Below are 18,688 nucleotides of genomic sequence, written 5' to 3'. Positions count from 1 at the left end.
AGCGCAGCTGCTTGCTCCGTTTGCCTGAAAGCCCCAAAGCTCCTCTCTGCTGCCCAGGGAAAAATCCTCTCCGCGGTTCATGGCCTGCCTGCCTCAGCCCCTTTCTTGGGCCTGCTCCTCAGACCTCCCTTCAAGCCCCAGCCTAGACTCCAAATACGTTGGTCTCTAGGCTTATTCCAAGACTTCTCAGCAGTCCCTCTCCACCAAGTCCCCAAGTCATCCTTGACTCGAAGGGGTGTCCCTCTCCTACAACAGTTCTTTCCTAGTCACTTGTTCTCCCATGTTTGTATTCCAGTTTTTCCTTCTTTTTACCCAGCCCCCCCACCCCACCCCCAGGCTCTCAAGTTGAATCTCACTCCTCCACCTGCCCTTCCCTCTCACAGCTGAGGTTCTGGGCAGTGATAATGGCAATGCTGCCCAAAACGACCCCTGCCCCCATGATGTCAGAAGGTGCCACGGTCTCATAGAGCACATAGTATTGCAGCATCAAGGCCACCACCACCTCAGAGTGCAGGACGGCACACACCAGGGCGGGGTGGGCCTTAGTGACCGCATAACTCACACACACAAAGGAGACCAGGGCAAGGATCCCCACTGCCCCCACACAGCTCCAACTCAGAGGATCCTTGGGCAGCACGGGGGTCTGCAGCATAAAGAGGCCTGGCACAGAGCCCACCAGCCCCACCAAACCAAACAGGAAGGCCACTGTTGGTAGGCAGGAGGGAAAGTCCAGGGAGCGATACACCAGGAGCCCCAGTGACAGTGCCAGGCCACCTAGGAAAGCAAGCACATAGCCTAGGGCAGTGTAGAGGCCCGTGGTCCCCTCCTGCAGGGTCCCTAGTCCAGGTCCCACAATAATGATGAGTCCCAGAGTGCTGCCCAACAAGCCACACCAGTCATAGCCGCTGAGACGCTGGCTCTCAAGGCAGAGGGCGAGGAGAGCAGAGCAGACAGTGGAAGAACCTTTGCGGACGGTGGCAGCGTTGCCGGCGGGCACCACCTGAACTGCACTGTAGGCACATCCGATGCTGAGGACGTTGAGCAGGGCGTGGAGGCAGGCCCGGCCCCGGACATCGGGAGGTCCTAAGAGGGGGTCACCACGAAGTTTAAGTAGCAGGGCAATGGGGAGGTGGAAGAGGCATCGACAGATGAGCAGCTCCAGCGAGGGAAAGTGGGAAGCCTGGTAAGCCATACGGGAGAAAGGGCCCACAAAGCCAGCAGGTAGGCCCCCACCCAGCAGGGCCACGAGCAGGCCCTTGGTGGCATCGGAGGGCCGGCAGCGCTGGTGCGATGAGAGACTGGGCGAAGTGGAGGGTGGTGATGGCTGCGTGAAGTCAGGCAGGTTGAAGTAGGGGTGACTGCCAGCCTGTTAGGAAGAAAGGAGCTCGGGCATTAGGGCAGCCATAGCCCAGGGGACATGGGGCAGAGCACATGCTAGGCTGAGCTCTGGGACCCTGTGGGACAGTAGAGGGGCAGGCTGTCTTTCTGAGGAACTCTTGGGAGCTAGTCAGGGCCTAAAAGATGGATGAGGTGGTATAGTGTGGGCCTTGAGTCGCTAAAGTAGGAAGCGGGGAGTGAGCAGTCCTGGAGTATCTCAGGGTAAGTTGTTCCTGGGAGGAGAAAAAAAGGACCTAGGGATGCTCTGTCGATTTGAGGAAGGGGAGGCGGCCTCAGGTGCTGTGTGTCTGTGTGATGTCACAGGTTCCAGGGACATCTAGGAACACCGTGATGAATTTCACTTGTGGGCGTCTAGGAAAGCTGGGCAGTCTCAGGGAAGGAGGGGAAAGGAAGCAGCCAGGAGCTACAGGGAAGGGGGTCCCTGCTCCCCTGCCCCACACACTCACCATCTTTCCTTGGACTTCCTCCTCTCCTCCTGACTCAGGGACCCTGGGCCCATCAGAGCTCCAGCCATTGTGACCTGGTTGGAGGGGTTCTTCCCTGGAACCTTCCTGAGGTGGGGTGGAGGTTCTTCCCTGGAACCTCCCCCAGGTGGGAGTGGGCCAATTTTCTTGTTTCCAATTCTACTTTATTTCTCTGTGACTCTAAAGTCTGTCTGGTTCCTTTTTTCCTCTTTTCAACCATGTCTGTGATGAGACGTCTTTGGTTTTTAGTTAATTTATTTGTCTTGCCCTGTTTCAGAAAGCTTTTATGGACAGCACCTCTGAGGGCCAGCTCCTGCATCTCCTGAGTTTTGAATTTTTGAACAGCAGGGAGGAGTCTTCGGGACAGTCTCTTTGGAGTTTGAGGAATGTGTTTCTTCTCTATGTGCTTCCACCTGGTGTTGTTGGTGCTGTCCCCGGGAGGTCCACACCAAGGCCCCTGCATTTACGCAGAGTACATGGATGTAGTGTTTCAGTCCCTGGGAACAAAATAGCAAGCGGGTGTGTTCGTCTGCACTGGTAGTCATTTAGCTGTACCTGTTCTGTAGGTCTGGCGGGGGTCCCTGTGCATTTCTGGAGAGGGCATGGGCGTGGGTGTTTTTCCAGGGCTGCCCCTGCGAGTATGTTGAGCTGGGTCTGCGGGTCCCACTGGGCCTGATTGTGAGCCTGCCACGTTGTGTGCCCGCGGAGAGGGTGTGCATGTTCTAGGCTGTGTTCACTACTGAGTGAAGCGTTGCAGGGGGGCGGGAGGGGAGGGTAAGCCCCTTCTCACAGAGTATAGTCAGGCCCGCAGCCCGGTTTGGTGCCCACTAGTCCGGCGGCCTTGCGTGGCCTCGGTCCCTTCCCAGGATCGGTCTGGGCGCAGGCCGTCGGGCGCGCTGGCGCCACAAGCCCGAGCCAGGAGCCTGGTGTCTGTGCCGGCTGCGCTGCGCCGGCCTCCTCGCAGCGGCAGCGGCGGCGGCGCTGGGGGGGTACTGTTTCCGGGGGTGGGGGTGGGGGTAGGACCGGGGCGGGGGGAGCCGATGATGTCAGCGGCGGCGGCGGCGGCGGCGGCGGCGGGGACGGGCCGGGGCCGGGCGCTGGGGGGGGCCGGGGCCGGAGCCGGAGCCGGAGCTGGAGGCGGGCGAAACCGGAGCGGCCGGGGGCGGCCACGGTGATGAGCCGGGCCTGGCGGACACGGCGCCATCGCAGTCAGGTGGGCCCCAGGGCGAACCGGGCAGGGCCAGGGCGGACCGGAGCCAACAGCCGGGCCCCCTCCCCGCTGCCCGGTGCCGCGGGGGCCCGGGCCGCGCCCCGAGCCGCGACCGCTCCCCTTTGGGGTTGACCTGGGGGCTCAGGGGTCGGGGGCTTAGTCTGGCCCCGCCTCCAGGCGCGCAGGGCGCTGGGGGGCGACTAAGGGGGCCCGGGTACGGCGTCCGACTCGGCGGCGGTCGGGGCGGGGGTGCGGGGGGGGAGGCGGGTGCGATCGCCTGGGGCCTTGGAAAGGGCCGCGCTCACTCCTCACTTGAAGGGTTAATTCTGCAGCCCGGTGTCCCCCTCCCCCCCGTGGGGCAGGTTGGGGGTGGGGTGGGGCTGGTGTGAGCCCGGGCCGGCGCTGCAAGCTGCTGGGAGGGCGATGGCGTAGGAGCCAGGCAGAAGGGGGGAGGGGTGGGCCGCCGAGCGCCCCAGAGTTGGGGTGTGCGGGGTGCGCAGGGCGAACAGGGGCCCCAGAGCCGCTGCGCCGTCGGGGCAGGGTTGTGGCTGCGAGTCCTGGAGCTTGTGTGTCTCCTGCTGTGTTGTGGGGCAAGGTAAACCTCTCCTAATCACCACTGTTTGCTGGTCTGGTAGCCAGGGGTCCAGCAGGGCCCTACCAGGCCATGGGGACACAAAGCCAGATGGAAGGGTATCCAGTGTTGTGAGGCAGAATGACAAGATGTGGCCCTGTGGCTCTGGGTGACAGGTCCGCATTTGAAGCTGCGCACAATACCTGCGGAGTTTGTTAGGTGTGGGGTTTTATGTATGTTTCATATTGGGGTGTGTTTTCTTGCACATATGTGTCTGGTCCTGCACACATGAACTATTTGTGAACTGTTGTTTTCTGCAGAGCTGGTGACGGGTAAGTGCTGTGGAGGGCACCCAAGTGCTGGGTGTGTATGCTCAGTTGGAGGGGGCAGTTGTGTACCCTTGAGTCAGAAGGTGTTGGGTCCGGTCCGGTTTTTGCGGCCCTGCTGAGGTGTGGTCCAGTCTTGGCGAAGATGGCCTACTGGATGGGTTTGTGGGTCCGTGTGACGACTGGGTGGCATGGAAGGGGGGGTGCATATCCTGCAGGCCCCGTGGGAAGTGAGAACCCCCGGTGTGTCTCAGGTACCCATGGGGCAGCTGGTACTGGTGCCTGGGGTTCTGGGTGGAATGTGCAGGTTGTGTTTATGGGATCATGGGCAGCTGAGCGAGGGGAAGGTTGTGTGTTTGCAACATTCCCTACGGGATTCTTTTGTGACGTTGTTTGTGGGAGCCTTTCGGGCCGGGAGGCAAGCTGGTCAGAAAACACTTGTAGGGAGGGAGGTGGCGTGACAAGGGCAATGTGGGCCTCAGACTCCGGAGATCAACCGCGAGCTGTGTGTGCGTGCCTGCTCCTGCGTGTTGAAGTGGCTGTGTGGGGCCGCTCTGGGTATGTGTTATGAAGAAGGCGGGGAGATAAATATGGGGCAGAGCAAGGGCAGCAGGCGGGAGGCCTGGGTGTTGTCGGGTGGCCTGGCTAGTCCGTGCAGGGTCTGCGTGCTTGCCCCTCGCCGGCCCGCCCAGCGTGTCAGGGTCACCAGGAGGAGAGGCCTGGCGGCTGCAAGGAAACTCAGCTTGGACAAAGTGGCTCCTTGGCCATGTTTACGTAAAGGCCGGGTGTGACTCTTGTCACTGAAATGGAAAAAAGAAACACGAAGTCTTCAGTCTCCTCCTCTTGCTTCACCCTCTCTCTGTCCCCCTTGCTGGTATCTCTGCTTTTCCATCTCTTCTGTGACGCAGACTAGGCCACTCCTGCGACTGTGGAAGGGTCTGGAAACGGAATTTGCTCGCTAGGCAGATTCCTCAGAACAGGTTTTCCTCACCTTTGGGGCCCTGGCCCTTCTGTAGGGGTGTGTGTATATGTGTGTCTGTGTGTTCCAAGGGTGCACACCCTGTGGTCTGTGCCTGGCCTGGCTAGGAGGGGGTATGTGCATGGGGGCTGGGTGGATGCTATGGCTAGGCCCCCTGCCCGGGGGCGTGCTGGCTGCTGTGTCAGGCCTGCACAACAGGTGCACCATGGCCTGGTGGAGGGGAAGGAGGCCTAGATGAGAATCGAGGAGTTCAGGCCCTACCACTTCCTCGCCAGCACTTTCCCTAAGTGACCCTCAGTTCCTCATCTATAAAATGGGGCTAATCACCTTCCCTGTCCGTCTTCCAACAGGGCTGTAGGTACGTAGCACATGGAAAGCATACCTGGAAAGTAGCTACAGTTTGGGGACTATGCCCATGCCAGCCACTGTCAGCCCTGTGCCAGCACTGAGCCCCTTCTTGGGGCTTGGTTAATAATGACAGAAGGAAACACCTACTGAACACTTACTGTGTACTAGGCACTGTTCTTAATGCTTTTACGTATGATCACTCATTTAGTCTTCCCAATGCTGGATGAAAGTGGGAGTTCTAATTATTTCCCTTTCTCAGATGAGACAGCCGAGGTCCAGAGAATTCATATGCCCAAAGCCATTTAGCTAGTAAAAGGTAAAGCTGGATTTGAACCCAGGCAATCTGACTCCAGATCCTGGGCTCTTATATGCCGTCCCCTGCTGCCCTTCTGAAGCTTGTGGTGGGCTTCTCCGTGCATCCCCCTCCACATACATACACACACTTCTGCCCAATTTCTGCAGAACTTAACACCTGCAGTAATTCATTTCAGAAGACTGGTATGTTTCAACAGTGATTCAGGGAGTCCCTGCCTGGGAGGGAGAACTCAGCGTTCACTGCTGGGTGCTGGCCACACGGGCACAAAATGTTGATGAAGTAGGTGAAGGAGAGATTGTCCTTGTTCTGAGGGTCAGGGAGGACCAAGACAGAGGTGGCACTTGAGGTCAATTTCAACATTTTGGAGGTATTTGGAGAAGAGGCTGGGCAAAGTTTTTATTTCTGGCAGGAGAACCAGCACAGGCAGAGGCCTGGAGGTGTGGGAGTGCTGAGGCTGGAGGGCACACCGGAAGCTGGAGGGGAGATTCACTCCAGGCAAGAGGAGAGAGGAAGATGGGGACTGGACACTTGAATACCCAGCTGGTGTATTTGAGCTTTATTCTGGAGTGGAGGCTAGAGAGGGGTTCAGAGCCCAGGAGTGACAATGCCTGAGCTGCTTCGGGGCTGTTGATTCTCAGTGAGAGGAAGCCTGGATGGGAGATGCTAAGACCGGAAGCAGGGGACTAGCTGCAAGCCCTGGCCTTGAACCATGAGACTGTTAACAAGGCCTTGAGCTAGTTTGGGGGCCAGAGGTAGGGTAGAGGGAAAGCTTCCAGAGCCATTCCCAGGCTAGGCCACAGATCTGACCAGACTTGGTGATGGCTAGACGTGGGGAGCAAGGGCAAGGGAGGAGTCAGACTTGACACAGTTAGCCTTTAGCACATGAGCTCCTGTGTGTGTGTGTGTGTGTGTGTGTGTGTGTGTGTGTGATGGTTCTGGCAGCCTGCTAGCTGGCCCCAGCCCCCTTAAGGCAGGACCTGGTGGTGTGACAGAGGGGAGGACCCAGCATCTGGGTTCACATGAGCCAATTCTGACCCTGCTGTTCACAAGCTGTGTGACCTTGAGCAAGATAAATCCCTCTATGAGCCTCAGTTTCCTCACTTGTAAAACTGGGATAATGTAAATGCCAACTTGGAGTGGCTGAGGAAACCATTAAATGAGGCAATGCATGTAAAGCCCTGGGAGTAAAAACATAGATAAATAAAAAATAAAGCCTTGGAGGTGTATTAGGCAAAGCACGAGTGCCCCCGAAGCGATCAAGTTACACTCGCCACCCCCAGCTCCTGGCCAACTCAGTCCTGGCCTGAGGATGGTTTCCTTCCTAAAGGTGGACACAGTCCAGGTAGGCTTTAAGAAAGCAGGTTCATTCATTTACCCAAAATGTTCTGAATCCTCCTACCATGTATCAGGCACTGTTCTAAGTACTGGATGGAGCAGTGGACAGAGCAGACAAAAATCCATCCGTCCCTTGGAGCTTGCCTTCTAGAGATGAAAGAGCAGTAGTCTTAGTAAACGCCAAGGAGGAAAATAAAGTAGGGAGGGGGATAGGAAGCTTGGGGAGGCCCAAGGCAGCCAGGGAGGGCCTTGGGGGAAGGTGACTTTTGAGTCAAAGCTGAAAGGAGGTGGGATAGCGAGGCGTGAGGCTGCCTGAGGAGAGAATGTTCCAGGCACAGGGAACAGCCGGAGGTGGAGGGTATCTGGTGGTGGTGCTCACATCCCCACCTCAGTCACACCTCTTAAGATCACACAGCCAGTTAAGAGTAGAGAAACGGTAAAAACAAATAAAAAAACTAAAACCACAGAGCCATCAGACCTACCATGAAGCCTGATTTCTGCCCCTTTTCTTCACCACTTCCCCCCACCATTTTCCGGGACTGAGTTCCAAGATGATAATAAGAGCTAGCACTTCCTGAGCATCTGCTGCGTGCCCAGCACTCTTCTAGGTACAGCCGGTCATCAGCTTGTTTATTCTCTACAGCCCTACGTAATGGGTGCACTTCATTATCCCCAGCTCGTAGACAAGGAAACTGACATATCGAGAGGTGAAGTAATTTGCCCAGGGTCTCATAACCAGTGTCTGCTCCACCTTGTATAACCCCAGCAGGGCAGTGGCCAGTGGTGGGGCAGTTGAACTCAGGAGAGCCGGATCCAGACCCCGTTTGGTTAGTAGACCAGGGACAAGTCACCCCACCACTACATTCTCTCTGCCTGCAAGTGTGGCGTCTAGAGTATTTAAAGCCTCCGTTTCCTCGTCTGTACAGTGGGGTTGACACTAGCCCCTGCCTCCCTGTGGTCCTTTTGAGTGCTGAAATGAGATGATGCAGATAAAATGCTTAGTGCCAGATTTGACACAATGTTTATCTCAACAGCAGCTCCAAGTATCATGACGCTGACGGTTCTAGATGATCTCCAAGGGCCAAGACAGCCTTGGACCTCTGTGGTTCTGAAAATGCTTGGATAGGCCTTGTCCATATATCTTGACAGTCAGCACACAGCCACGCCTTGGTAGGTACCAAGCCCATATGGTTGTGCGAGGGGCAGGGCTGGCCAAAGGGTGAGTAGCGGCTAGAATCAAACCTTTTCTTTGCTCACCTGTGCAGAGCTGCTACCTTGAAGAGGCCTTTCCTCTAGTTTTTCCCCTTCCTCTAATTTTCACAAAGATCCTAGATGGGCTGATGGGGAGCCCTAGTGGGTTCTGTTTCAAGAAAAACAGAACTGTTATCCTATACACTCTACTCACAACACTTCTGACACCAGACGTGTGGAGTTTCTTCTCCCACACTGGCCAATTCTCTGACACTAGCTGTGTGTCCTACAATTCAATTCAATTCTGATATTATCTGCCTGAAGATAGCATCAGATTCCACAGGTTAAGGGCTCATTCCCACAAGACTGCCCCCACTTCAGATACCAGTTTGCAAGCCCAGACCTCCTGGACTTTTTTTTTTTTACAGCTGTTTAAAATTTTTATTAACTTTTTTTTGGCCACACCACGCTGAGTGTGGGATCTTAGTTTCCAGACCAGGGATTGAACCCATGTCCGCTGCAGTGGAAGCTCAGAGTCCTAACCACTGGACCACCAGGGAATTCCCCAAACCTCCTGGACTTCTGACTGACCAGCAAGAATCAGGCTTCCTCACAACCCGCCTCCTCAGATTTGATAATTTGCTAGGATGGCTTATAGAACTGAGGGAAATACTTGTGTTTATTGGTTTATCATATACTAGAGGATATGATAATAGCCAGGTGAAGAGGTCTGGAAGGGTCCTGAGTGCAGGAGCTTCTGTCTCCACAAAGCTGGGCTGTGCCACCCTCTCACCATGGAGATGTGTTTAGGAACTGGAAGCTCTCTGAACCCCATAGTTTAGGGATTTTTATGGAGGCCTCATCACATAGGCATTATCAATTATTAACTCAGTCTCCAGGCCCTCTCCTGTCCCCAGAGGCAGTGGGGGCTGGGGCTGAAAGTTCCAAACTTCTCATCATGGCTTGGCCTTTCCGGTGACCAGCCCCCATCCAGGACTACATGGAGAGTCACCTCTTTAGAACAAGAGACATTTCTGTCACCCAGGAAATTCCAAGGGGTTTAGTTTAGGAGCTTGATGTTAGGAACTGGGGTCAAATGTTAGAATAAGATGCCTGCAGACACGACTGAAGCGACTTAGCAGCAGCAGCAGCAGCAGCAACACCCCTATCTGGAGAAGGAAATGGCAGTCTAGTATCCTTGCCTGGAAAATCCCATGAACAGAGGAGCCTGGCGGGCTACAGTTCGCGGGGTCACAAAAGAGTCAGGCACCACTGAGCAACTAAACAACAGCGCTCCTATCACTTGGGAAATTACAAGAGTTTTAGGAGCCCTGTGTCAAGAATGGGAACAAAGGGGACTTCCTGGCAGTCCAGCGACTAAGATTTCACACTCTCAATGCAGGAGACCCAGGTTTGATCCCTGGTCAGGGAACTAGATCCCACAAGCTGCACCTAAAAGATTCCAAATGCCGCAACTAAGACCCAGCAAAGCCAACTATATATTTTTTAAAATAAAAAGAATGGAGACCAGGACCAAATATATTATACCTGACCCTTAAACAATGTAGGGGTTAGGGGCATGGACACTCTACCCAGTGGAAAATCTAAGTATAGCCTTACAGTCCGTATCCAAGGTTCTTCTGCGTGCTCAGATTCAACCAACATCAGATCTTGGAATACTGTAGTATTTACTACTGGAAAAAAATCCACATAGAAGTGGATCTACGCAGTTGTTCAAGGGTCAACTTAATTTCTTATATCACAGTATCACAGCCGTAAACATCTCTTTCATCCTGATGTGGTATAATCAAGAATGAAGGCTTTGGAGCCGAACAGATCCCAGCACTGCGACTAACTGATCTCATATATCTCTAGTTGCGGCAAGCGGGGGCTACTCTTCCTTGCGGTGCATGGGCTTCTCATTGCGGTGGCTTCTCTTGTAGAGCACGGGCTCTAGGGTGTTTGGGCTTAATTGCTCCTTGGCATGTGAGGTCTTCCCAAACCAGAGATCGAACTTGTGTCCCCTGCGTTGGCAGGCGGATTCTCATCCACTGCCCCACCAGGGAAATCCCTGCCTGTCACTTAAAGTGAAGCTAACTGCTACATTTTAGAGTCGTGATGAAGAGCAAATGAGGTAATGCCAGTGAAGCACCGACTCTTGGGGGTCCCTGTTGGCTGGTGGTTGTCACAGAAGGGAGGAGACCTTGTTCTCTTTCCCCATTTTGCAAACAGATGTGAACACCAGCCCAGGAATCCTTCCCCTGGATTCCTGACCCACCTGCAGTCCATCAACTGATGGGGTAGCACTTGACCTAGGTGTGTGCCTGGCACTCAGGGCTGTGAGAAACTTTGATTCTCATCCCTGTTTACCTCCTCCGGGAGAGGACTGAGGGCTGCCTTTTGGCTGAAGAGAGAAGGCCTCTTAGTCCAGACAGTATGAGTAATAAATAGGAAGAGAGCATTTTGTGTGTGGGGGGGGAATTGCATGAGGAACTCCTGACGCAGGACACCTCAGAGGTCATGTGTGACCCCGGGCGTGTGGAAAGGGAGGGCCCCCAGACTTTGTGGAGGGTGGACAAGAGGGGCTGAGAGCTCTGCCCTCAGGTCAGCAGGCCTGGCTCTGTGAACAGGCTCCACCTGTTATGACCAGCTCTGTGTGTCTTTGGCTAAGTTACTCTATGGCTCTGGAACTGAGATCTTCAACTGAAAATTGAGCCCCCAAAGCTGAAGGTGTGCGTTGCCTTGCGGGCAGTGACTGCCATGGCTCACATTTGGGTTACCTGCTATTCCTTTTGGATGAGCCTCCCAGCAAGAGGTGAGGTAGGGGTTGTGTTCCCTGCCCCACCCTCACTTTTTTTTAAGCCAAAGGCCCAAATCCACCACCTCTCAGAATAAGGAGGGGAACCCAAGCTTCCTCAATTTCAGTCTGGTGGCCTTCCCAGAGACTGGAGCAAGCTGGTGCGTGTGTGCGAGACGGTGGTCTTCCGTGGTCCCCGGCACCTAGAAACCCTCTCTAAGATTTATGTGACGAAGTCCTCTGCTAATTTGAATATCTAGCAGCTTGGTCCAATGAAAAAGGTCAAACAAATCTATTTTGATATGTAAATAAGACTGTTATAATGAAAGACAACATGCAAATCTTTGATTTCCTTTGAGTCCCAAAGATTGGGCTCAAGGGACTTGAGACTGATCCAGCAGGGTTCCCTGGGCCTACAGGATTGAACCGATGTCACTGGATTTTTTTGAGGCAAATTGGGAATATGCAAATTATCTTATTCCTGTACTTCTGGGGGCCAGCAGTACAGGCTTTGCAATAATCTGTGACATCCTAGGTCTGATTAGAGGCCACTGAGCAAGTAACCTGATTGGTTCCCAGCAGGGTCAGGGTCTCTAGAGCTGCCCAGGCTCTCTGACCCTCCATGCGGCACCACTCCCCACCTCCTGGGTCAGCCTCCCGCCCAGTTCCCTTCCCGAGGACGCAGTTTCTGTTTCTCCACAGAGGGAAGAAGCACGGCAGAAGGGACTTGCTGAGCCATCTCCGCTCTGCTCCATGTTGGCTGTGCTCTCAGGTGAGACGGGTGAGAGGTCTGCTGGGAGGGAGACTGGGCCTGAGGCTGCAGGCGATCAAAGCAGCCATATCCTCCAGGCTGAGGAGGCCTGAGAAATGGCCATCAGCTGTGGGGGCTCCCTCCCCCTCCCAGTGGGAGAGAGGTGTCCATTGCTCCCCCTGTTAGTCTGTAACTTGGAAGTCTTGACCCCTGACCTTCATCAAGACCTGAGGAATCCCTGGCCTCTTTCAGCCCCAGATGTCTGACAGAGGGGTGTTGGACGTTGGCCAGACGTGGGGTGGCTAAGGTTAACCCCTCACTTCCATGATCAGAAGTCAGTCAGCCTTCCACCAGCCTCTGGCCAACAGCCTCCAACTCCTGCCCAGCTCGCCTCTGACTTGAAAGCCCCCAGCCCTCCGCCCAGCCTCTGAGATCCTCCCCTGGCCTCTTCTCCATCTAGGCTGGCGCCATGCCACCCCCAGCAGAGGTGACAGACCCGTCCCATGCACCTGCCGTTCTGCGCCAGCTCAATGAACAGCGGCTTCGTGGCCTCTTCTGTGACGTCACCCTCATAGCCGGAGATACCAAGTTCCCAGCTCACCGCAGCGTCCTGGCTGCTTCTAGTCCCTTCTTCAGAGAGGCACTGCTGGCTTCAGCTCCACTGCCCCTCCCACCCATCACTGGGGGCTCAGCCCCCAACCCCACCACCACCACAGCGGCCTCCTCCTCCTCCTCCTCCTCCTCTTCCTCCTCCTCTCCCTCTCCAGCCTCACCTTCAGCATCATCCCCACCTCGGGTCCTGGAGCTGCCAGGGGTCCCAGCAGCTGCCTTCTCTGATGTCCTCAATTTCATCTACAGTGCCCGGCTGGCATTGCCTGGTGGTGGAGGGGACGGGGCAGCTGTGGCAGAGATTGGTGCTCTGGGACGGCGTCTGGGCATCTCCCGGCTGCAGGGCCTGGGGGAGGGGGGTGATGCCTGGGTGCCTCCCGCTCCAGCTCCCATGGCCACCTCACAGCCTGAGGAGGACAGCTTTGGGCCTGGGCCTAGGCCAGCTGGGGAGTGGGAGGGGGACAGGGCTGAGGCCCAGGGCCCTGACTCACAGCCTGCCTTGTCCCGGCGGCCCCTCCCCTGCCCCCGATGTGGGAAAAGCTTCATCCATCCCAAGCGGCTACATACCCACGAGGCCCAGTGCCGGAGGGAAGCCAGCACTCGGGGGTCCGCCGGGCTGGGAGCCAGGGGTTCTGTCCCCAGTGGCCCTGCAGGAGTGGACGCCTCGGCCCTGCCCCCAGCGGTAGGCTTCCGAGGTGGTCCTGAGCACGTGGTGAAGGTGGTGGGTGGCCACGTGCTCTATGTGTGCGCGGCCTGTGAGCGTTCCTACGTGACCCTGTCCAGCCTAAAGCGGCACAGCAATGTACACTCATGGCGGAGGAAGTACCCCTGCCGCTACTGCGAGAAGGTGTTCGCACTGGCTGAGTACCGAACCAAACACGAGGTGTGGCACACCGGGGAGCGCAGGTGAGTGCTCCAGACAGCCGGGGACTTGGGGTGGATGGGGGTGGAGAAGTCATATGGGACCTAGTCCACTTAGGGACCAAATGGACAAGGGAGGGAATGGGCAGAGCATGGGGCCCAGAAAGCCATTCTCAGATGCCTGCTCACCCACTGGCCCCTGCTCGTGTGCTTTCTGTCATTCACCCTTCTGCCTCCCTCCAGCCCCGTTTCCTCCCACTGATGTTTATTTCTTAGCACCGCCAGGTGTCATGTCCTGGCTTGGTGATGTGGAAAAGGCCAAGGAGGAAACAGAAAGTTGCCTCATGGGGCAGGACAATAGGAAGCACAGGCATGTCCATCTACTGTTCTAATGTATCCTTCTTGATAAGATACTTCCCCATCTGAAGAAGGCGGCTTTGGGAGTTAGGCAAGGTATGTGATTATTCCCAATTCACAGATGGAACAGCTGAGGCCTGGCGTTGCACAGCCAGTGGGGGACACTGAACTAGGACTGGTGTCCCTTCTGAGGCTGGTGAGACAAGCAGCATGAGAGAAGGGTGAGCAGATGGCTGGGGCAGTTCAAGGTCTGAGCGGAGACAGGAGAGAAAATGGGAAGCTAAGGCCCTAGCCTCAGGGCCCCTGACTCAACTGGCTCTGTCCCTGGCCCAGGTACCAGTGCATCTTCTGCTGGGAGACCTTTGTCACTTACTATAACCTGAAGACCCACCAGCGAGCCTTCCACGGCATTAGCCCGAGCCTCCTGGCCAGTGAGAAGACGCCCAATGGAGGCTATAAGCCCAAGCTCAATACCCTCAAGCTGTACCGCCTGCTCCCCATGCGAGCGGCCAAGCGGCCCTACAAGACCTACAGCCAGGGAGCCCCTGAGGCCCCCCTCTCTCCAAGCCTCAACACACCGGCCCCTGTGGTGATGCCGGCCAGCTCGCCACCTGGACCCCCACCTGCCCCAGAGCCTGGCCCCCCACCATCTGTCATCACTTTTGCCCACCCGGCTCCCTCAGTCATTGTACATGGGGGCAGCAGCAGTGGTGGAGCAGGGAGTGGGCCGGCCAGCACAGGGGGGGCCCAAGCCGCCTCAGTCATCACCTACACTGCTCCCCCACGGCCCCCCAAAAAACGTGAGTACCCACCTCCTCCCCCCGAACCTGCAGCCGTACCAACCAGCCCAGCCACAGCAGGCAGCCCAGCCACAGCTGCAGGGCCCGCCACAGCCACGGAGGAGGCCAAGGGCCGGAACCCACGGGCCACGAGGACTCTGACCTACACGGCCAAGCCGGCTGGCGGGATTGGCGGGGGCGCGGGTCCCCCTGCAGGGCCTGGCCGGGGCCCCTCTCAGCCCCAGGCCCCACCGCCACTGTGTCAGATCACTGTGCGAATCGGTGAGGAGGCGATTGTCAAGCGCCGCATCTCAGAAACAGACCTGCGTCCTGGGGAGCTAAGCGGCGAGGAGGTGGAGGAGAGCGAGGAGGAGGACGAGGACGAGGACGAGGAGGAGGAGGAGGAGCAGGGGGAGTCCAAGGCTGGCGGCGAGGACCAGCTCTGGAGGCCCTACTACTCCTACAAGCCCAAGCGCAAGGCTGGAGCCGCGGCCCCGGCTAGCAGCGGGGGCAGCGGGATGCCCAGAAGCCGCCGGCCACCTCGCTGGAGACAGAAGCTGGAACGGAGGAGCTGGGAGGAGACTCCAGCAGCTGAGGGCCCCACGGGGCGTGCCCGTAGCGAGAGGAGACACCGCTGTGAGGACTGTGCCCAGACATTCGCCAGTCTGAGGAAGCTGCGCAAGCACCAGGAGGCCCACAGCGGGGGCCCCCACAGCTCCCGGTCTGGACGGAAGCCCTCCACCCGCCTCACCTGCCCTCACTGCGCCAAGGTGTGCAAGACAGCCGCTGCCCTGAGCCGCCATGGGCAGAGGCACGCCGCCGAGCGACCAGGTGGCACCCCCACGCCTGTCATCGCCTACTCCAAGGGCAGCACTGGTGCCAGAGCCGGGGAGATCAAGGAGGAGGCCCCTCAAGAGATGCAGGTCTCCTCCTCCAGCGGGGAGGCAGGTGGTGGAGGCGGAAGTGCTCCTGCCGAGGAAGCTTCTGAGCCTGCCTCGCTCCAGGACCCTGTCATCTCGGGAGGAGAGGAGCCCTCCGTGGGGGCAGGAGGGGCCACCTATGCATACCCACCTGTGCAGGAATTTCCACTGGCTCTGATTGGGAGTGGCCGGGAATCAGGCAGTGGCAGGGGAAAAGGTGGGAGTGAGGGGCCAGGCGGGGCTGGCGGGGGAGACCGGATGGAGGCGATGGGGGCTGCCAAAGTCACTTTCTACCCTGAGCCCTACCCACTCGTCTATGGTCCCCAGCTCCTCGCCGCCTACCCTTACAACTTCAGCAACTTGGCCGCTCTCCCGGTCGCTCTTAACATGGTCCTACCTGATGAGAAGGGTGGGGGGGCCCTTCCCTTCCTACCAGGGGTCTTTGGCTACGCAGTCAATCCTCAAGCAGCAGCCCCTACCCCCCCAACCCCACCACCCCCAACTCTTCCTCCACCGGTTGCCCCCAAGGGAGAAGGGGAGAGGGCAGGGGTTGAAAGAACCCAGAAGGGAGATGTGGGGTGAGCTCTGGACCCGGATCCCCCCTTTCACCAGATGCCACCCTCCCTGAACCCCCGCCACTACCAGCTCCCCAGCCTCCCTGCCCCTTGGGAGCCCCTCCACACTCCTGTGCAGGGACCTGGGGGCCTCTGGAGCTCAGGGGTCAGGCTGCTTTGTGTGAGATTGTAGTTTTCCCACCACCTGGGAAGGGGTCTTCGGTGGTTCCCCTCTCAGTTCTCCTCCAGGGAATGGCCTCCGTGAGGGGCAGGGCCAGCTCATCCCTCCTCCAGCCCTTGGGGCAACTGAGCAATATACTTCCATGAATCTCTACTCACGGCCCCCACCAGCTCTGAATGTCTAACCCGCCCTCTGATTCCTAAACTTAGGGGGAAACCATCTTTCTCCCCGAATGTTCCCCACCCTGCATCTTGAAGCTTTCTCTAAGCCCTTGCCCAGATGCTTCCTAGCACATTCCATCCTTTTGTGGCCCAGGGCCTGGACCAGACCATTGTGATACCCAACACTTACCCACCTGGGAGTGGGCTTCAGATGCCATTCATCCCAAGGGTGGGTTTCTGTGTCCCTGTTCCCTTCACGTTAAGATGCCATGCCTTCCTTGGCTTCTACGCCTTTGGATCTTCCGTATTCCTCCTCCTACTCCAAGACTGTGGAGATGGCTCTCCCATCCTGGTCAAAGAGCGGGGTGGGAGGGAGGGCTACCTATCTGTTCCTTGGCTGAGTTCTTTCCCAGCCCAGGCAGCACCAATCTCGGCCCTGCTTTGACCCTCAAATCTAGTAAGCCCCAGACTCTTCCACGGCGAAAGAGGTGAGTGGATTGTACCTCTTCCTGCCTCTGCATATGGCCTCATCTGGGCTAAGCCAGATTTGGGGGCCAGGAAGGAGAAGCTCTATATAGGATGGGGGAGAGGTCCTACTTCCTCCTTTTTTTTTTTTCCCAGATGGTTTCTCCCAGACTAGACCAAATAGCCAGAAAAATGATGGGGGTTGGATGGGTAGTAAGCCCGAGATTTGCACACGACCTCCCATCCTTACCTTAGCCCTCTTTTTCCCCAGTATCACTTCCCTCACCAATTACTCCAGATGGTTTTTGGGGAACCATCCTACTCCCCTGGTGGGCTTTGGGGTATCCCCACCAACTTTCCCTCCAAAATAGCACCTTACACCCCATCTTTGACTCAGTTTCCCACACCCAAAGATCCCAGCCTAGGGATGGGGTACAGGGACCTTGTAAGTCCCTAATCCCTAATTTGCACTAGTTAACCCTGGTCAGGGGTCCCTATGTTTCCTTCCAGTGGTGGAGTTGAAGAAATGTTCGCTCCTAATTCTGATAACTGGGCCTCCCCACTCTGTGATTGAATGAACACTTCCCATCCACCCACCTACCCCCCGCCACCCCACACACACACAAAAAGCTCAGAAGGGGAGAGCCAGTTTGGGGGAGCAAATTTGATAAATGGGAATTAGAGGAGTGCAGTTTAAAAAGGGGAAAAGTTGCCATCATAAAAATGGCAGTCCTTTTCCCAGCTACTGTTTTTTGGGGCCAAGATGGCTGCCCTCTCAACTGATGCTGAAAGGGCAAGATCATGGCTTTTGGAGGGAGGTGGTTTGGCGGGAGGGACAGGAGCAGCCTCCTGCCTCCTCACACCCTCCCAGCAAATGGAAAGGGAGGTTTTCGACAGGCTCCCTGAATGTTAACCATGGAGGAGTGTCGCTCCTTCTCTCCTCCTCCGTCTCTTTGCACTTTTCTTGGTCTTGGCCGCAGTCCGAGTGAAGAGTTTCCTACTGAATGTACTGAGTTCCAATTTTTAAGGGGGAGAAAAGTTTAAAACGGAAAAATGCAAAAAAAAAAAAAAAATCACTAAAAAATTCCCACAAATCTTGTTTCTGGCACTTTAGAAAAACTGCGAAAAAAAAGTACATAATAAAGAATACATATATATATCTACACACAAATTATATATATAAATATATATATATACACAGCGGAACCACAGGAGAGACTGAGGAAGGCCTTGGAGGCAGGGGGCGGGTGCGACGACAGTGCCCCTGTATCCTTAACCTGCACTCCTCTGAGGCAGAACGGCACAGGAGATGGAAGGGGTTGAGGATGGACCAGGGAATTGAATTTCACAACAGGTCAAAATTCTAAAACCATGGACATTTTGGGAGAACTGAGACTGTAGACATTTATTTTGTTTGTTTTTTTTTAATCTGATTTAGGAAAATAGTTTCCAGAATTTGGTGGTTCTGGGCAACAAAGGAGATTGTGGTGAAATGGAGATTAAAATACATGTATCTGAGCTGGGGAACTTGAACATTGTGAATTTCAGATGTTGGAAATTTGGGATTTTGCAATTTCGTCTTTTGAAAATTATCAAGTCTTGTCAGTTTGTGCCCTCTTTCCCCATGTTCCCTGGGAAGAAGGGTGACGGTGGAGTGGGAAGGCCACTGGTTCTGTGCCACAGCACGCAAGATTTAGAATTCTACAGACTCTAGCTCTATATGTAGTGAGGACCCAGATTTAGAGAAACTGACCAATATTTATCTCCGCATTTGTGTGTGTGTCCAACTCTCTAGGCCAATAAACCAACAAGACAAATGAATCGTGCTCTGCAGTGGGATGCCAGGTGCAATTATTGGCGTGGCTGGTGGGTCTGGCTGGACAGGGACACGCTAACCTCATCTCACAGGGATCCCTACGAGGTTAGCCCTGTTTTCCCTCTTTAGGACTTCCAGCAACTGAGTAGGTGTGAGCGCCTGTTGACCCTAGGTACTTCACTGTAATTGCTGCAGCCACTAGGCTCAAACTGACTTTGCTCTGACCTCCAGGCAGAAACATTAACACAGTCCAGTTCACACAGCCTGCTGGGCACATGATCTTCACGTCCCAGAAGGGC

The 18,688-nt window shown here is 56.0% G+C and overlaps 2 protein-coding genes across 2 annotated transcripts; one reads left to right on the top strand and one right to left on the bottom strand.

Annotated features, from left to right (window-relative positions):
* Positions 1-352: 352 nt before the first annotated feature.
* Positions 353-7,477, bottom strand: SLC35G6 (solute carrier family 35 member G6). Its single transcript, XM_052658610.1, has 3 exons — positions 7,430-7,477; positions 2,691-3,047; positions 353-1,366 (listed from the first exon to the last, which is right to left on the bottom strand). The coding sequence occupies exons 1-3, from the start codon at positions 7,475-7,477 to the stop codon at positions 353-355; spliced, it is 1,419 nt and encodes a 472-aa protein (XP_052514570.1).
* On the top strand, positions 2,963-18,399 carry ZBTB4 (zinc finger and BTB domain containing 4). The gene is made up of 4 exons (XM_052657579.1): positions 2,963-3,075; positions 11,638-11,707; positions 12,147-13,201; positions 13,847-18,399. The coding sequence occupies exons 3-4, from the start codon at positions 12,156-12,158 to the stop codon at positions 15,792-15,794; spliced, it is 2,994 nt and encodes a 997-aa protein (XP_052513539.1). The 5' UTR covers positions 2,963-3,075; positions 11,638-11,707; positions 12,147-12,155; the 3' UTR covers positions 15,795-18,399.
* Positions 18,400-18,688: the final 289 nt, after the last annotated feature.

The sequence above is a fragment of the Budorcas taxicolor genome, chromosome 19, assembly GCF_023091745.1.
Source record: "Budorcas taxicolor isolate Tak-1 chromosome 19, Takin1.1, whole genome shotgun sequence".
Lineage (NCBI taxonomy): Eukaryota > Metazoa > Chordata > Mammalia > Artiodactyla > Bovidae > Budorcas > Budorcas taxicolor.
The sequence above is the reverse complement of the archived record's forward strand: the minus strand, read 5'-3'. Positions and strand labels throughout refer to the sequence as shown.

What these genes read in the sequence shown, in the direction of transcription:
- SLC35G6 (XM_052658610.1), bottom strand. Translation starts at nt 7,477, where the DNA reads ATGGTGGGGGGAAGTGGTGAAGAAAAGGGGCAGAAATCAGGCTTCATG. An exon ending in GGCAGAAATCAGGCTTCATG is followed by an intron (nt 3,048 to 7,429) that starts GTAGGTCTGATG and finishes CGTGTCCGCCAG; the next exon opens with GCCCGGCTCATCACCGTGGC. An exon ending in CACGCAAGGCCGCCGGACTA is followed by an intron (nt 1,367 to 2,690) that starts GTGGGCACCAAA and finishes TCTTCCTAACAG; the next exon opens with GCTGGCAGTCACCCCTACTT.
- ZBTB4 (XM_052657579.1), top strand. Translation starts at nt 12,156, where the DNA reads ATGCCACCCCCAGCAGAGGTGACAGACCCGTCCCATGCACCTGCCGTT. An exon ending in TGGCACACCGGGGAGCGCAG is followed by an intron (nt 13,202 to 13,846) that starts GTGAGTGCTCCA and finishes TCCCTGGCCCAG; the next exon opens with GTACCAGTGCATCTTCTGCT.